General features: G+C 38.2%; 1 protein-coding gene across 2 annotated transcripts in view; it reads right to left on the reverse strand.

The window, feature by feature from the left end:
* Nucleotides 1-684: 684 nt before the first annotated feature.
* HPGD (15-hydroxyprostaglandin dehydrogenase) overlaps nucleotides 685-17904 on the reverse strand; it is a 31955-nt gene continuing 14735 nt past the window's right edge. Inside the window, exons 5-7 of one of the 2 annotated variants that reach the window (XM_045880118.3) lie at nucleotides 7699-7775; nucleotides 4801-4964; nucleotides 685-2936 (exon numbers count right to left, since the gene is read on the reverse strand). In XM_045880118.3, coding sequence (XP_045736074.2) covers nucleotides 2798-2936; nucleotides 4801-4964; nucleotides 7699-7775 — 380 coding nt within the window. In that variant the 3' untranslated portion in view covers nucleotides 685-2797. Of the gene's footprint in view, nucleotides 2937-4800; nucleotides 4965-7231; nucleotides 9323-17904 lie in introns of those variants that run through there. The other variant, XM_045880119.3, reaches the window with a different exon arrangement.

A 17904-nucleotide genomic window follows, 5' to 3' on the forward strand; every position in this document is an offset into this window, starting at 1 on the left:
CCCATGTGCTGGTAATGGCAGCATAATTTTCCTCTTGGAATTATTCCTTTCCTTGTCTTAGTCCAGAGGGTTCAGGTCAACTTCCCGCCCACCTCTCCTGTCCCCCACCACTTTTTTCACTACCTCTGGGGGAGGCATGTCATCTGGTTCTGGTCAAGGAGAATGATCTTTGAACACAAGGACCATCTCGGTACTTAGTACATAACCTAAGCAAAGCCAATGAGCTCTGCTGTCAGCGCCTGGATGGCTCAGTCGTTTAAGCATCTGCCTTCGGCTCAGTTCTTGATCTCAGGGTCCTAGGATCAAGCCCCATGTGGGGATCCCTGTTCAGTGGGGACTCTATTTCTCCCTCTCCCTCTGCGCCTCACCCCCCCACCCCCTGGCACATGCTCTCTCTCTCTCAAATAAATAAATAAAATCTTTAAAAAAAAAAAGAAAAGAAAGAAACAAGTTCTTTTGCCAGACTGGAAGCTGGTGAAAATCAGCCTGTTGATCCCAAAGCCATCGTATGGACAGAGCTGCCTAGGAGGGAAGCTAACAAAAGGAAAGAGATGGAAGACTTAGGCCAGACTTTGTGACCCTGAAGCCAGTCACCTTTTCCCGTGCACGAGTAATTTCACCTTTAGAAATTCAAATGTAAGAAAGAAGCTCCACTTCAAATGATAGTATATGAAATGACTTGAATTTTATTAAAAATTTACATTATTCAGACCTCTTCAGTATCCTAAACTTATGAACAGATAGAACAAAAATAGAAATCATCACATAATCACTTACATTTTAAATGGCACAAGTGTCTAAAATTATTTGGATACAAAATTTAAGTTTGTTGGACATTTCAATGCCATTGTCAAGTCTTAATCTTATTTCAGTGTCCACATACTTTTAGTTTGGCTGTTCTGGGAGCCCCCCCCCCCCAATTATTAAGAAAAGAACATTTGAAAAAAAAATATTATTTACATTAGGATTTTCACTGAAAAAATGCAATTAAAGAAATTAAAGCTTCCTCTCCCCCAAATTTAATGTTTATTTTTTTCCCAACCAGTATACAGAGATATCGTATAACATTATAGATTTATTTAAAGCTATTTATAGCAGATACATTTTAATGTAAGATAAACTTTTACAATGTAGGTCACTTTTTTTCAGTTCTACTCAATATTTGATTTTAAATGTCTTCAGAGTTCACTGATTTGAAACAAATTCCACTCAAAGCACAAAGTATACTGAAGGCTGCCAGTTTACAAAAAATGATCCATAAATGAGAAGTTTTAGCTACAGCATTGAACATTACAGTAGGAAAATATGTAAGATAAGTGACATTTCCACATGCCTGTATTATTCCCCGACTAGTTACTGCTGCAATGTATGAACAAGTTGGTGCACGATTACAACTCTTCTCTATCAGACATTCACAGATGCTCATTTCTTGTTGTTTTTCAAATACGTTATGTGAAACTCTGGACAAGAATTATTCATATTAAAATTATTCCTTAAAAGTGAAGGCAATAGTTCTCTATGGCAGAATTAAAACAGAGCAAGATATAACACTCCAGTGTCTCTAGAAAGATCCTCATCAATCTCTCACATGGATGGCATTTGCTCCAAGCTGGGAGCTTTGGACTTAGCAGGCAGAGTGAATCACTTATACAATATTCTACGAAAAAATGATTGATTTGGAAATCTTGTGCTTTCACTATCAGTGGCATTAATTATTGCTTGCAAATAATGTTACCCAAAGCAGTTGCATTTACTGATCCTATCTTAAAACACTTGACAGGGAAAATAGCAAAACATCACAGGCTAACTTTACCTCTTGTTATTACGACTTTGCGCACACAGAAACATTTACAACTGAGGCTGTGACAAAACTAGTTTTTGTCCTCAATAGCTATACATAGAACACTAAATAAATTCTGGAGATTAGAAAAAGAAAAGTTTTATTAAAAACCAGGCACTATGGAAATTGGTACAAATGAAGTAACCTGAAAAATGTTATATTTGTATTTTTTTTCCTTAATGAGGTGATCTTAAATATAATATTTTAGGAACACTATCATTTTTGCTATAACTGTTAAATGTTTCATTCCTGAGATTTCTGGAGGAAATTAAATTTCTTAAAATAAGCAAAAAAGAAAGAAATGGCTTTCCTAGATGGGAGGCTGAACTATGGATCAATATCTCAGTCAGTTACTTTCTGTCATTTTCCCATACATCAGATTTTTCATTTGGGATATAGTCACACTGTAGTTTATTCTTTTAACTACTGGCCCCAAAATATGCCACATCTTTAAAGAGCTGAAATGTTCAGCTGAAAGATGGCATATAAGTAAAAGTTATTGTTACTAAAAATTTGCCATTGTAGGTAGCTTCTCTTTTTTCAAGTGAGAACATAAAAACAAAATGAGATTTTTACATCTGGTTTGATTTAAATAACAATTCAAGTATCTCCTTTAATATGATATTCTGAAAAACATTAATATTTATGTACCACAAATTTAAATACATTTTTCTGAAAGGCAGAATATTCCTTGAATATCCTTTGTTTTAATCATTACATAGACTATAAAGATCAAAAGTTAGCTTTGGTTCACATCCCTGTTTTTGATAGTTCCTGATCGTTTTTATCCAAATACCTAACTAATCATTTAGAGATAAAGTTAATATCAAATGCATGGAGGAAAGCTTCAGACAATAACACAATTACATTTGGTTTAAAAAGCTATATTCAAATGAAGATATGGTCTAATAGAAGTCATTTGTTCTTATTTTCAGTTATAGTTGATATATAAGATGTTCACTGAGTTTCTGCATGAAATGGAGTTGTTTCATAGTCTTGAAAATGAATTCCCTTAGAAGTTGTGATCTTCATAATAGCACCATTCAAAGCATCATCTTCAATGAGTGTTATTAATCCACTTGCAATCATTGGTGGGCTAAAAATAAAGGAAACATTGGTTTTTTAAAACTAAATATGAGGCATAATTATCACTACACTTTGAATTGTTTTTGAAAAATCTATTACCTTTACATGTTAGTAATAGGGAAATGGATATCATGAAGCTATGGCTACTTCCATATTTTAGTCAGTTAGATATCAACTAAATCATATGTCATTCTGACAGGAAGAATTTATGAATTTATATTTATTGTTCAGGAAATGATTATCTTCTCATCTTTATCTTACAGTAGATCTTAGACTCACCAGATAAAAACTGTATTAAAGTAGAAATGTGAGGAATTACAGATAAAGTTTACTGAACATCTATTATCTACTTGTTGCTGTTTTAAGAACCTTCCACGTAGCAATGTATTCATGGACTTTCCAAAAACCCTATTTTAGCATTATTTCTATTTTACAGGTGAGAAAATTGAGGTACCCAAAGGTTGACAGATAAGTTTATGGTCAGGGGTAGAGGCAGGATTTGATCCCAAGTGGTCTGATTCCTTCGTCATGACGGTTATGTCTCTGGGCTGTGAGACCAACTGCTTGAACTCAAACACTGTTCACCAACCATGTGTGTTGATCAACTGTTTCTTATGAAAACGGTCGAAGCTACGGGGCCATATGAAATTTTGCAAAAGGTAAATGTGAATATCGCTTGGAATTTAGTCAAATTAGGTATCATAGTTTCCACTAACTAAACACCACGTTTTAAAAAAAAAAAAAATCTGATGATTTTTTCTGATCTGATGCACTGCTTCTCAGAATTCATAATGTATAAACATTCTATCTGGAAACCCAGAAAAAAATATTTTTTTAGAGAGTTTGCCAAAATGTCCACAACAGCCAAACTATGGAAAGGGCCAAGATGTCCATCGACAGATGAATGGATAAAGAAGATGTGGTATATATATATACAATGGAATATTATGCAGCCATCAAAAGGAATGAAATCTTGCCATTTGCAAAGACGTGGATGGAACTGGAGGGTATTATGCTGAGCGAAATAAGTCAGAGAAAGACATGTATCATATGATCTCACTGATATGAGGAATTCTTAATCTCAGGAAACAAACAGAGGGTTACTGGAGTGGTGGGGGGTGGGAGGGATGGGGTGGCTGGGTGATAGACATTGGGGAGGGTATGTGCTACGGTGAGCACTGTGAATTGTGTAAGACTGCTGAATCACAGACCTCTACCTCTGAAACAAATAATACATTATATGTTAAAAAAAAAAAAGAAGAAGAAGAAGAAAATAGCAGGAAGGGAAAAATGAAGGGGGGGAATCAGAGGGGGAGACAAACCATGAGAGACTATGGACTCTGAGAAACAAACTGAGGGTTCTAGAGGGGAGGGGGGTGGGAGGATGGGTTAGCCTGGTGATGGGTATTAAAGAAGGCACGTACTGAATGGAGTGTTATACGCAAACAACGAATCATGGAACACTACATCAAAAATTAATGATGTAGGGCGTCTGGGTGGCTCAGTTGGTTAAGCGATTGCCTTCGGCTCAGGTCATGATCCTGGAGTCCCTGGATCGAGTCCCGCATCGGGCTCCCTGCTCACCAGGGGGTCTGCTTCTCCCTCTGACCCTCCCCCCTCTCATGCTCACTCTATCTCATTCTTTCTCTCAAATAAATAAATAAAATCTTTAAAAAAAAATTAATGATGTAATGTATGGTGATTAACATAACATGATAAAATAAAAAAAAATGAGAAAGAGAGAGTCTGCTAAACCAACACTTTGAAGCACCCTTAGTTTCTCAAATTTAAAGGGTTTTTTCCCTTTTTATGACTTATGTTTAGATAGTACTTTGCTCCATCCTATAAAGGAAGATCAGTATAGTTTTACTTACTCCAAAATTCCATAGAACTTCATCATATCCTTAATATGATCCTTATATTCTATATATTGTCCCATGTTTTCTTCTTTCTCAATGGATTCGAGGATGGGTGTATTAACAAAGCCTGGGCAAATGGCATTCAGTCTAACACCACTGTTCATGAGATTAGCTGCCATCTGTGGATTAGAAGTAGAAGGTTGCAGGTTTCAGTTGCTTTGTAAATGTATACCATGGGACACACTGATAATTAAAACCATTTCAAAGACTCTGGTGTGAAAAATACTAGTCAGATATCCTTCTAGTGATCTAACAATGACAATGTTAAGGTTGACTGGTAGCAGAAAATGAAAGAATAGGGCGCCTGGGTGGCTCAGTCGTTAAGCGTCTGCCTTCAGCTCAGGTCATGATCCCAGGGTCCTGGGATTGAGCCCCGCATTGGGCTCCCTGCCCAGCAGGAAGGCTGTTTCTCCCTCTCCCACTCCCCCTGCTTGTGTTCCTGCTCTCGCTATCCCTCTCTCTGTCAAATAAATAAATAAAATCTTAAAAAAAAAAAAAAAGAAAAAAGAAAAGAAAAGAATACATACCTAAAGTATCAAATTAATTCTGGAAAGCCTCAGCTAATTAATTCTTTAAAAATCAATATTGCTGGGAAACTCCTGAAAATACTTGATTATCTAAGCTGCTCTTATCTACTGAACTCTGCAGGAAGCTAAACGTAAAAAGCCGAGGCTCAGAATCAATATCTCTCAAGTTTGCTTTTAAAGATTAGGATTGTATATCAAGAGACTATTTCTTTAAAAAATACTGTTAGTGGAACGTTTGGGACTCTGATTGATTATAAAGATACTCTTGATAATATGCACTATGTGGAAGGCAATTTAAGTATTTTCAGACTAGCATTCTTTGGCATAATTTCAATCTATTGATTTTATTTGAACTGTTTATAAAACAAAATGTAGTCAATTATTTTTGGATTCCATTAACTTACTGCTAAAGTTCATTTGTAACCCCCAAAATCAACAATCATGGATCTTTTGTGGTCATTTATGGACAAGCACAGAGCAAATGTTCCAATTAAGATCAAAAAGATGTTCTTGTTTCAGCTCTTATACTATAAACAAATGTCCTCTTCGTGATATATTTAGTCTATGTTTTTCCCATTTTTGTGCCTTTTGTTGGTGACTTTGCTATGTAAAACACCTCCCAAGCATAGTGGTGAAGTGCTGTTCAGTGTTCCTAAGTGAGGGAAGGCTGTGATGTACCTTACAGAGAAAATTCATATATTAGATAAGCTTCATGCAGGCATGAGGTGTAAATGCTGTTGGTCATGTTAATACATATCAAATACAATACATATTAAATGGGCTGTCTTTACATAGAAATATATATAAGACTAGACTATGTATGGATTGGTTGCTCAAAATGCTGTAACCAGAGGCTCAAAAGAACTAAACCCCGTATTTCCCCGAGGAGCAACAGTTCAATATTCTCTACTGCAGTGTTGGCAAGTGATTTGATAGAGCTAACTACCACAAATAATGAGAATTGACTGTACAGATTTACATTCTTGTCATTGTAAATAGGAGATTTTTGGTATTTAAAAATTATTTATTTTTTTTATTTAAATTCAATTAGCCAACGTATGGTAGATCATTAGTTTTTGGTGTAATGTTCAATGATTCATTAGTTGCATATAACCCTCAGTGTTCATCAGAATTATTTTGTTTTGTAATAGCTTTATGTGTTCCTTAAAAGTTGAATTAAAGATTAAATCTCTGCAAAGTAAATAAAAATTTCCAATCAACTTGAATTAAGAGCATGAGAGCTGCTTATCTTCCTTTTTGACTGAACATTTACCGTTCATGCATCTACTTTCTTTCTCCCCATCTCTTCTCTATCTTTTTCTGTCTGGTCCCTCTCTTTGTCTCACCTAGATTAATCACAGCAGAGATTCCCCCAACTCTTTTATCCCCTTCTACACCTGTCCTCTCTAATACATTCTCTTAACAGCAGCCAGAATGGTCTTCTGAAAATGGAAACCTGATCTTGTCACTCCTTTGCATAAAAGACCCACTGATGCTTGCATTTCGAATCAAAGCTCATTTCTGGGGCCCATAAGCTGCTTTTTGTCTGGCTCTGGCTTCTGACTTTCCCCTTGCTCCTCAGGTTCCATTCAGAATGCCTCCTTTCGGTTAATAAAAAGGCAAGCATTCCTCTGTACACCTGTCACCCGAGGCCCCGTGGAGACGTCATCCTTGACTACTCTCTCTGGTAAATTCTGGTCCCATCCCTCTGTGCTCGCCTTTTTATGATATCTCCAGTGATAAGGGATACCTAAAACACACTACATGTTCTACTCAAGGAGGCCTAAAGTTAATAAATTTTTAAATTTGGAGTCAATTTTAAAAATAAAGAATGTCTTACCCCCCCCTTTTTTTTTACCCTTAGGATATTTTTCCATAATGCATCTGTGTTTAGGACCAACTTAATTTTTACTTATTTTTATTTTTTAAGATTTTATTTATTTGACAGAGAGAGACACAGCGAGAGAGAGGGAACACAGGCAGGGGGATTGGGAGAGAGAGAAACAGGCTTCCCGCGGAGCAGGGAGCCCGATGCGGGGCTCGATCCCAGGACCCCGGGATCATGACCCGAGCCGAAGGCAGACGCTTAACGACTGAGCCACCCAGGCGCCCCTTCCAACTTCATTTTTAAAAGATCTCTTCTTCACTTGCTCCTTGATGTGATCTGAAAACCATCTTTTATAACAAAGATTAAAGGAAAATGTACTTTTCTCTCTTTAACCCAGATGTACGGAATTCTGAATTTCTTCCCCTCTGCTTTATAGAACTCATGTTTCATATATGCACCGAAAGAAAACAAGAGATACTGTGGTTGTTAGGTCCTCACCGCTGCTGAGCGTGTGAATCCAATTATGCCGTGCTTTGAAGCACAATAAACAGGCTGTTGGGCCACAGGCATGAGCCCTGAAACAAACAAAACATTTACACAATTTCACTAAAAAGTAAGCAGATAAAAATCCAATAATTGCTATGCGACTGAGCAATTCAGGCCTATTCCATTTGAAGCTTATTCTACAAAATACACTACGATAATTACCAGACATTTTTCCTTCCATGATCTCTACTATACTGGCCAGAATTGATGTTATGTGAGTTACAGCCCAGGAATGAAGCCGAGAGTGATATGTAAGTCCTTCTGTCTCCCTGACCCTCTGTCAAGAGAAGTAAATATTATCTGGAACATAAACAGAATCACCTTTAAACCCAGTAAGTTACCACCAATTTTCAGTTGTTAAGTCTTGATTTTAAAAAGTGTCTAGTCTTCATTTTGTAAGACTTCCAAATGGCTTCCAAGTTTCTGAAGGGAGTCTTGGAGATGACTTGTCTTTGCTATAAATTAGTATGCGTTTCCCCATCGCCTATTGTACTGAATGGTGCCTCTAAAGTGTTTAAGAAAAGTCAAAGTAACTTCTTTTGATTTTGAGCTGTAGGAGATGCCTAGATCTTCCTGCCCATGACTTAGGTAAAGAAAGCCAGAAATTAAAAAAAGAAAAGAAAAGAAAACCAGAAATAAGAATGTATGATCCTATTTTATTTCATTTCATAATTATGTACTCTAACAGAATTCAAGCAATTTTAGAATTGGTTTAATTTTCCACATATACACAATAGTAACTGCTCGGATGTATGATTAAATTCATGGCTTGCAGAAACACTAGTATTGTAGTACACACAGCATCTTTTCTCCCCTACCTCCTGGCCCAACCCCCCAAAAGAAACAAAACAACAGGAAAAACCTTTTACTGAACTGTTACTATCAAGTTCATTTCTCATCATTATCAATTCTCTAATCAACAGTGACACTTTAAACCAGAGCCATGCGTATATTTCAGTTTTTAACAAATTTCCCCCATTAACTCATTTTAACATTTTTTAAATTTGTGATATCTGAGTCAAGCAACAGTGATCTCTGATTACTATAATGTTATTAATATCAAATGTCATGTTAATAATACTAAATTATTCTGCTGAGACACGTTCATCTCCACCCAGCTAACTAGTCCCAGAGCACCACCAATCAGTCGAGCGTGTTGTGCCAAAGTTCAGCAATACATGCAGACCTTAACCACTCCCTGGGTGCCTGCCAGGTCTCAATTTATAAAGTATGTTTGCTCAAGAGCAGTTTAAATCCCTGAGGATGGTAGATCACACATAGTGCGTCCACCCGGTGATTTCAAAGTACTGTACCGTGTGGCTCTCTTGTTGTTGTCGTGCTTGTTGTTTCTTAGCTTAAGTAAAATGTGTAAGTTAATTAAGTTCATCGGTGTCAGTCAACAAGAATTTATGATGCCTCCACAGGGTACACAGGTGTGTTAGGGGTTGGGGACAAAGGGAATAAGTAGGTGCAGCCAGACATTGCTGCTGCTTGCTCTTCTAAGTTAGTCGTTGCTTTGCCTCTCCTTAAAGGTTTACGAGACACAGGCAGTTGGTTGGAGGATGGTGTTCACGGACTGCAGGAAATGCAGAATGAACCTTAGTTAGAGATAAGCTGACGCAGCCACAGAAACAACAAAGCACAAGGACACCGTTCATAAATGTTGTCAAAGATGAATTCGGAATGAATTTCTGTCACTTGTGCGAAGGTACTGAACTTCTGAACCCAAGCTAGTTCAAAGTGTCACAGAAGTGAAATAAATCAAATAGTGTTAGGTCGGTTCCATCTAAGAAGCAAGCACAAAACACAGACGTTCCTCTAAAGACACAATTGTAAAGGCGACCAGAATGTGAAAAATTTGTTTGCATTTTTAAAGTGGCATTCGGTTTTATGAATCTTGTTAACATTATAATGACATTTTCACTGCTATCCTGCAAAATGTCTGTTTATGCATTGCTTTCACTTTCTGATATTAGATCAAAGCCTGTATAAATCAGTATCAGACATTCAGAAATCGTGTCCTTTTCTATTTTTTTACAGCTTTATTGAGGTATAACGGACACACAATAAACCACATATATTTAAAGCGTACAGTTTGATAAGTTCTGACATATGTATACACCCATGAAACCATGACCACAATCAAGATAATGAACATATCCATCACCTAAAAGTCTCCTCGTGCCCCTTTGTCATCTCTTCCTTCTGCTTTTCCCCTCCCTCTAGGCAAACACTGATCTGCTTTGTGTCACTGTAGTTTGCCTTTTCTAGAAGTTTATACAAATGTAATCATATATTGTAAACTCTTTTGGTCTGACTTCTTTCACTCGGGATAATTATCATGAGCTTTATCCATGCTGTAGTGTGTATCAATAGCTCATTTTTCCTTTCTTTTTTTTCTGAATAGTATTCCACTGTACGGATATACCCATCAGTTACATATACATTCACCTGTTGATAGATACCTGGATTGTTTCCACTTTTAGGGTATTACAGATTAAGGGAATTCTTTTTTTTCAATTACTTAAGCAAGTCGTAGTTAACTTAGTTAAATACAGATTTTTTTCTTTGTCTTCCCATACATATAGATTTTCACTGTTGCTTCTTATGTTTCAAACAGGTAGGGTGGGTTAGTGATCCGCACTGCTTTCCCCCCAGCTTGCCAATGGACAGTCCAGGTGGAAATTTACTATCTGTAGCTCAGCTTGCTATTGTGAAAAGAAGACTAAATGGGTAGAGAAAGGCTTTTTTTTTTTTTTTAAGGCTTTTGTTTTTCTTCTTAACAATGATTTTGTTCTGAATATTTCAGAAATCCAACATTTTCTACTGGATCTCAAAAGCCACTTTTCTTTTACACACAATGCTATTGCTATTGTGGTCCAGCTTCAGCATTTTTAGCTGTACTTCTGTTACTTACCTTAGCCCTAAAACACTAATATATGTTGTTTCTGTGTGTTTCAAATAAAAATGTATATTCTGAGGCTGGGAATCAGGGTCAGCAGGTAGAATTGTGCAGGGTGTGTACGTTATGACTCTGGAAACACCATTAACAGGGTAGTGTAAATTCTGCCCTTCCCCGCCCCCAAATTCCTGCAGTTTACAACCTGCACAACCAGACATGGCAGCCGTCTCTGGTAGAGGAGGACGACCAAACAAAAGAGACTGCGAAGGAAGAGCCAGTAGAGGTAGGAAGAAGACAAGCTAAGCACTGTATCATAGAAACTAAAGGTAGTATTCTAAGAAGCCTACAGTGGTCACTGTGATCAAGTGCAGAATCAAATGAGAATCATTCCTCTTGAGATATGAACATGTCTCAGTATCACTTATCTAAAAGTAATACCCTTGGTCTCACATTTTCCTCCAGCTACAATTCCCTATCTCTTGACAACACAAAGTACTGAGAAGAGTTACTCTATTCACGATCTCAACTCTCCTTGCTTCCCATTTGCTGAACAACTCACTCTACTTGGGCTTCCATCTCACTGCTCCAATCAAACATCTCATGACCAACACTTTCTTATACTATTTAACCACTCAAAATGTCCTTTTAATCAGAGTGGTCAAGAGGGATGATATACCATAGTAGTTTGGACTTTGGGTGCCGTGATGGCTGAATTAAAAAAAAAAAAATTTTTTTTTTCAGGGAGGACTTTTTTTTAAATCTTTTTAAAAATTTATTTGAGAAACAGAATGCGTGCAAGCACAAGCAGGGGGGCGGCAGAGGGAGAGGAAGAGGCAGACTCCCTGCTGAGCAGGGAGCCTGATGCGGGGCTCGATCCCAGGACCCCGGGATCATGAGCTGAGGTGAAGGCAGACCCTTAACTGACTGAGCCACCCAAGCGCCCCCCGAGTTCAAATTTTGAATCCACCACAATGAGCTATGTGACCTTTGAAGAAGTGCTGGCTACCAAGGTGTTTTTCTTCTGTGAACCAGAGCCATCAGAGTAACTGCTGAGTCTCCAATGAGCTAATTTACATAAAATACTTCAAGTAGCGCCTGGCACATAATAAACTCTACTATTTGCTATTATTTTATGTAAATATTTTCCTTAAGAGGAAACATCCCCAAATCTTGTTTTATAGACTTATTTATCCACATTATGTCTTTTTGTGAGAATGTACATTTTGAACTAAAATGCCACAAATCTGGTCCAGTGTCCTAACTTTCTTTGGTTTCTGAACTGTGGCAAACTGTGGGCTATTAATCCTAATTGAAGAGGATTTACAGAAGTACATTCATTTAAGATCTGTGTGTTTAGTACCTTTCAAGTACAAGGTATAGGGAAGTAGTCTTTAAAATATACTCTATTGAGGGGCACCTGGGTGGCTCAGTTGGTTAAGCGTCTGCCTTCGGCTCAGGTCATGATCCCAGCGTCCTGGGATCGAGCCCCTCATTGGGCTCCCTGCTCAGTGGGGAGCCTGCTTCTCCCTCTGCCTCTGCCCCTGCTTGTGTTCACTCACTCTCTCTCTCAAATAAATAAAATAATATATACTCTATTGAAACGTGTCAGACTAATGGGAAGACCCCTGGTGCAGTGGGAGAGTAGAAATTCATTGGCTGAACTGCTAGATCAGTGCCCGTCATCCAACTTCAAGGGACTTTTGCCTGTATTAGGACTACAGGACCAGCTGCTGTACTTAATTTGGGTTTTTAACATCTTGCAAATTAATACCTATATGCAAAGGGTCTTCATGTTAAAGGACTTAAGAACAACAACAAAACAAAGGATTGTGGCAACGAGACGGCAGTCTCCAAAGAAATGACATTTTGTTTAATATTGTGAGACATTTCTTATTAGTGTTTAAAAATGGATACCTTATATTTAAAATTTAAGGTCAAGAATAGAGTTTTTATCTCTAAAACTCTCTACCTCTAAACCCTCTAAAACTTTTATCTCTAATACTCTAGACCCAGCATGGTGCAAAGTTCACTTACAGAATCCCAAAATGACTTTCTCTAAAATATAACATGTCTAGTTAGTTACAGGATTATGTTTATCATAACAATAGATTTAGAAAAAAAATCAATAGGAGAAATTCTAGCCACAAAATAGAGAAATCGTTCCTACAACTGCTCAGGATAATACCACCAAATAGCCACTGACTGATGAGATAATTACAAAGAAAAATTTAAATACCTGAAAATTACATATGCAATTACAGAACATACAAGGAAGTCATTTAGAAAAATATAATTTCCATTTCCACATTTGTTCTTCCATCTTTAATATTCTTTCTGGCCATATTTGCAACAGATAGCTTTAATCTCTACATCTTGTAGGATGTAAAAAAATCCAAAAGGATTTTGTGCAAAAAACTGAAATCTGTTCGGACAGGAATTGTACTGGATCCCCAAACCGATTTTCTTTTAAGTGGATAGAAGCCATATGAAATAGATTACAGAGAAGCACTAAAGAAATTCAACTTAGGAAAATAAATTGAGAATCTAAGGATACCAATCTTTGTATGATAAATTGTAGTTCAGCAGCTATGCCAAAAAGCAGGAATCTGAACCCCTCGCATTTTCTTTACAATCAAAAAGGAAACCATGTACCCACCTTTCTGTTTTTAACTATCACATCTCTAAGACAAAGGAAAAGGGAGAACTAGTGAGAAATCTGTTTATCTATATTTGTGCAGAAAGCTGACCAAAGTAATGGAGGCACTTCCTCATTATGTGATGTTCCACATAACAGAACACCTTATCTGATGCTGCTTTTTTCCCCCTAGGTATCATGTTTACCATTAACAAATCATGTTTTATTTATTTACCTATTTTATTTATTTTATTTTATTTTGTTTTTTTAAAGATTTTTTATTTATTTATCTGAGAGAGAGAATGGGAGACAGAGAGCATGAGAGGGGGAGGAACAGAGGGAGAAGCAGACTCCCCACTGAGCAGGGAGTCCGATGCGGGACTCGATCCCGGGACTCCAGGATCATGACCTGAGCTGAAGGCAGTTGCTTAACCGACTGAGCCACCCAGGTGCCCTGTATTTTACTTATTTTAAAGATTTATTTATTTACTTTAGAAAGAGAGAGAGAGCACGAGCAAGGAGGGGGAGGGGGAGAGGGGGAGAGGTGGAGGGAGAAGGAGGGGAAAGAATCCCAAGCAGACTCCCAGCTCAGCGGGGAGCCCTCCGCGGGAGTCGACTTCACCAGTCGAAGATCATGACCTGAGCTGAAATCAAGAGGCAGATGCTTAACCGATTGACACACCCAGGCACCCCCAAATCATGTTTTAAAGTGTGACATGACATAAAAAGTGGTCTAAGCCCTCCTAAAACCATGACATCTTCTATAATAAAAATCTTTCCAGAAAGGTAATTTTGTTTGTTAAGAATTAACTTTATTAATTCTTAGAAAGTGGCTTCTAAAGTTGCACCAAAATTCTCCTTCCTAAAAGTTCAGGCATTGCCTGTGCTGTGATCAAAAGAAACAGAGATGGGCTTCTGTAGCCACTCAGTGAATCTCCCTCTGCAAACTGGAAGCTAGCTGCTCAAAGTGTGGTCCAAGGACCAGCACCACAATTTCAGGACCCCTCCCAGACCTACTGAGTTGGAATTTACATCTAAACAAAATCCCTAGGTAATATCTATGCATATTAGATTCCAGAAGACTTATTCATTTCCTAATCTGGCTAGGAAGCCCTAAGTCTTTTTATCCATTCCTCAAAAGGCCAACTTATCAATATTTCATCTTTCTTATTGATCCTTCTAGTCTGTGCCTTCTTAATAATTTTAAGCCATAAGACAGCAAAATGGACACCATGAAGAACGTTGCCAGTACAAAACGAGAAATGTGGCTCACATATTCCTAACAGCTGACATCTGACCAATAAAGATCCAGATACTGTAGGATCACCTAATCTATGACATACACTAATAACGGCAAAATAAAAGTTGTTGTTATTACTACTGCTAATTCTCACCACATTTTCCAAGTTATATATAGTTGTTCGACTATAAGTTGTAGGGACTTGGTAAAAGGTAAATGTGACATCATATAGCCAATAGTTGAGCACAATGCCTGTGACTTGGAAGTTGCTAAATATGTTAGGCCCCCTTCCTTGTATCAGGAATACTTGCAGAAGGTGGTACCACGTGATTCTTTTTACTTTCAGCCTAGAGATGAAAGAAGGTGATGAATATTTTAGCTCATCTGAAATTTCTGCTCTCTTGTGACATTCCAGTCCAACTACCGTTCTTCAGGCCATGGGAGACCCAGTGCCTTGAAATTCAGTATCATGTTTCTGTTTAAAAAGTCTATGTCACGCTAACCATTTGGTTCTGCCATGCTGATAAGAGATACTGATGTACAGCTCTTCAGGTAGAAATTTTGCCTAGTTACATCCATATCCCCCTTTTCCTTTCTGTACATGCTCAATGTATGCTTGATTAAGTTGAATCTGTTAGTTAAAGCGGTATCTTTAGGACATCCACCTTAACACAAACTACGAGCTAATTATATCAGCTTAGATGAAACATATAGCTCAAGTAAGTATGATCCTGGGTTGATATTTAAGACATGCTAAAAAAAAAATCTATGATTGTTTTCTTGAGACCCTACTGTTTTCAGAAAATAAGTTTTCTTATATACGGTTTTTAATCTCAGTAAATAAGACCCTAATGGGATCTCTCACAAAATGCCCCTGAGTGCCTGTCTCGGAGGCACAGAGAATGCTCCCAGTGAACACCAGGACCTCAGCAGCTGGGTATGTAGGCAGGTAGAGGCAGGATTAGCAGGCAGATTGCTTTTCCTGTGACAACTACTTCGTCCTTCCCACTGTTTGAAGGAACGAACTATATAAGAAGCACACTTGACTCTCACCGGATGTCTTGTGCTCAGAGCACAGCTGTTGAATGACCCGCCTTAAACCAGGCTTCATGCTGATCTGTTGTTGTTTCTCTCAACTATTTTTTTTAATAGTTAAGGATGAATATGTCAACACGAGCACAGCTTTATATACTGTGTTTATAGACAGAAACTCCTAGAGAAGAGTCTAGGTTGTTAACAGTGCTCAGAACATCTTCTGGAGCTCCCAGCTGGCGCACACCCTTCCCTCAATACGCGGAGGAATCACTCTCTGCTTGACTCCTGTTTGTTAAACTTATTAATTGCATTTGATACTTGGTCTGCGTCAGTGGTCATTACTCATTAACTTCTCTGCCCAAACCAGTGTTTCAACTTAAGGTTTTACTGACAGTGAAGGACTCCAGTGAATCTACGTAAGAGATCGTGAGGGAAGGCTGGTGGAGTTCAACAGCACCCACAGCTAGTCCTTTAATAGAGGGACCAGGAGGGGGGAGATAGGAACAAATCTGAGCGAAGGAAGTTCGGAAAACACCTCTGGAAAACACAGAGGAAGCAAGCATTAGAAATATCTTTCCTAGATTTTGTCCTTTATACCTCAATAAAGCTGGGGGAAAAATACTTTGACTCTGGTAACTCCTCAAAGACTTTTTTGGTCATCTGGCCTCTCCCAACAGGCCATGACTTCAAGGGTTTAAAACTGTTGGTAACATTTCTGAGGAAAATGTGAAGCCAGAGAGGTTCTCACTGATCTTTTTCTACTATTACAAAATCCCAAGTGTTTATCAAACCAATCTTATTGTGGGAAGAAGAGACGCTCTTGGGGACTGGATCGAATACAAGGCAATGCATCTTCATCCTCTTTGTGAGATGAAAGGACATAAGTGCCAAAGCCCAGGGTGGGAAGAGAGGTGGCAGGGCCTGCCTAGGTTGGCCAGTGACAGCAAAGAAACAGTACAAAGGCATCAGGTATAGAGGTCAGGCATTATGGAGGGAGGGTACGTCTCTACATAAGGATGAAGGCACCACATTAAACAGAATGGACAAAGATGAGCTACGTAACCATTATACGTAGAGTTACCCTGCTGGTTGGGAGGAATGTCAGGTGGAGAAGCAGCCTGGAATGCTATGATATTCATTAAATTGTAAGAGTGCCAGAAAGGTAATTTGAGACCAAAACGATCTTATCACTGAATTTGTATTTATTCACCGTTTCATCTGCATGATTAGAGAAAGATCCACATACGGTTCCAAATGTTGACTCTGAAACAGGTAAGAAGAGAATGAATACCCAGGGGTGGGTAGTGTGATAAAGCAAGCTCTTAGCCAAGAAAGCAAAGTGGACGTCTAATTGTAATCCTTAAATTGTGCTTCTCAATGACGTGTTTTGACTTGTGACTTTGGTAACCTCCTCGGACATTTTCAGGGCTTTACTCTGTGTGTCAAATGGGGCAAAAGCTTAAGATATCACTGAGGTTTAGTTATGTGGTCTTGAGATTAAAGCGGTGCCCAGAAGGCCTGAAGATAACTAGCACATTTCACTGGTTTCATGGAGTTATAGGAAGTCAGTTTCTTTTACCTCACAGTTGGGCTAAACTAGTCACGGATGGAGAGCCAGATTAACAATCTCACGGACAGAAGAGTTAGATCACCTGGTGATTAAGACAGAAGAGGTCCTGTATCAGGTTGCTTGCATGGGAATTTCAGCTTTACTGCTGCCTTGCTGTGTAAGCTTGTGCAAGATACTCAAATTCTCCTACCCTGATTTCCTTCTCTGTGAAATGGAGATTACAGAATCTACTTCATGGGGTGGTTGTATTAAATGAGGTAATATACACACGATGCTTAAAATAGTATTGTGTAAACAGTAAGTGCTCAATGAATGTTGAGTGTGATGACATCTTTAAATATTTTTATTGGCCAAAAGGCAGTAGTACATTGCATTTTTTAATTATGCTCTGAGGCAAGTAAGCCCCCCGCCTTTTTTTTAAGCCTCCTCTTATGGTACAGAATGTCTCAAACAGAGTCCAAAATTGATCTAGCCCTAAGGCTTCCAGACTTCCTGGGAATGAAAGAAATGCCTCCAGTGACAGAAGGGCAAGGGGCCCCCTGGGCAGGGTTCATGCTTCTTCAATCCTTGTTAGCCCTTTAGCTTCAAGACACAACCCATGGGATTATCTCTTGATCACCACCCCACGTTTTTCTACATTTCTACTTTTATTAAGATATCAAATATTTCTTGTTAATTCTCCAATCATTTATGTATTTTTTCCCTTGTAATTTCATTTCAAAATGGTGCAGATATAGCCTTGGCAATTTGCCTCTAGGGTTTCAGACTCCCAGAAT

This window comes from Mirounga angustirostris, unplaced genomic scaffold, assembly GCF_029215605.1.
Source record: "Mirounga angustirostris isolate CCGP_5_RB_7025 unplaced genomic scaffold, mMirAng1.0.hap1 SCAF_2, whole genome shotgun sequence".
Taxonomy (NCBI): Eukaryota; Metazoa; Chordata; class Mammalia; order Carnivora; family Phocidae; genus Mirounga; species Mirounga angustirostris.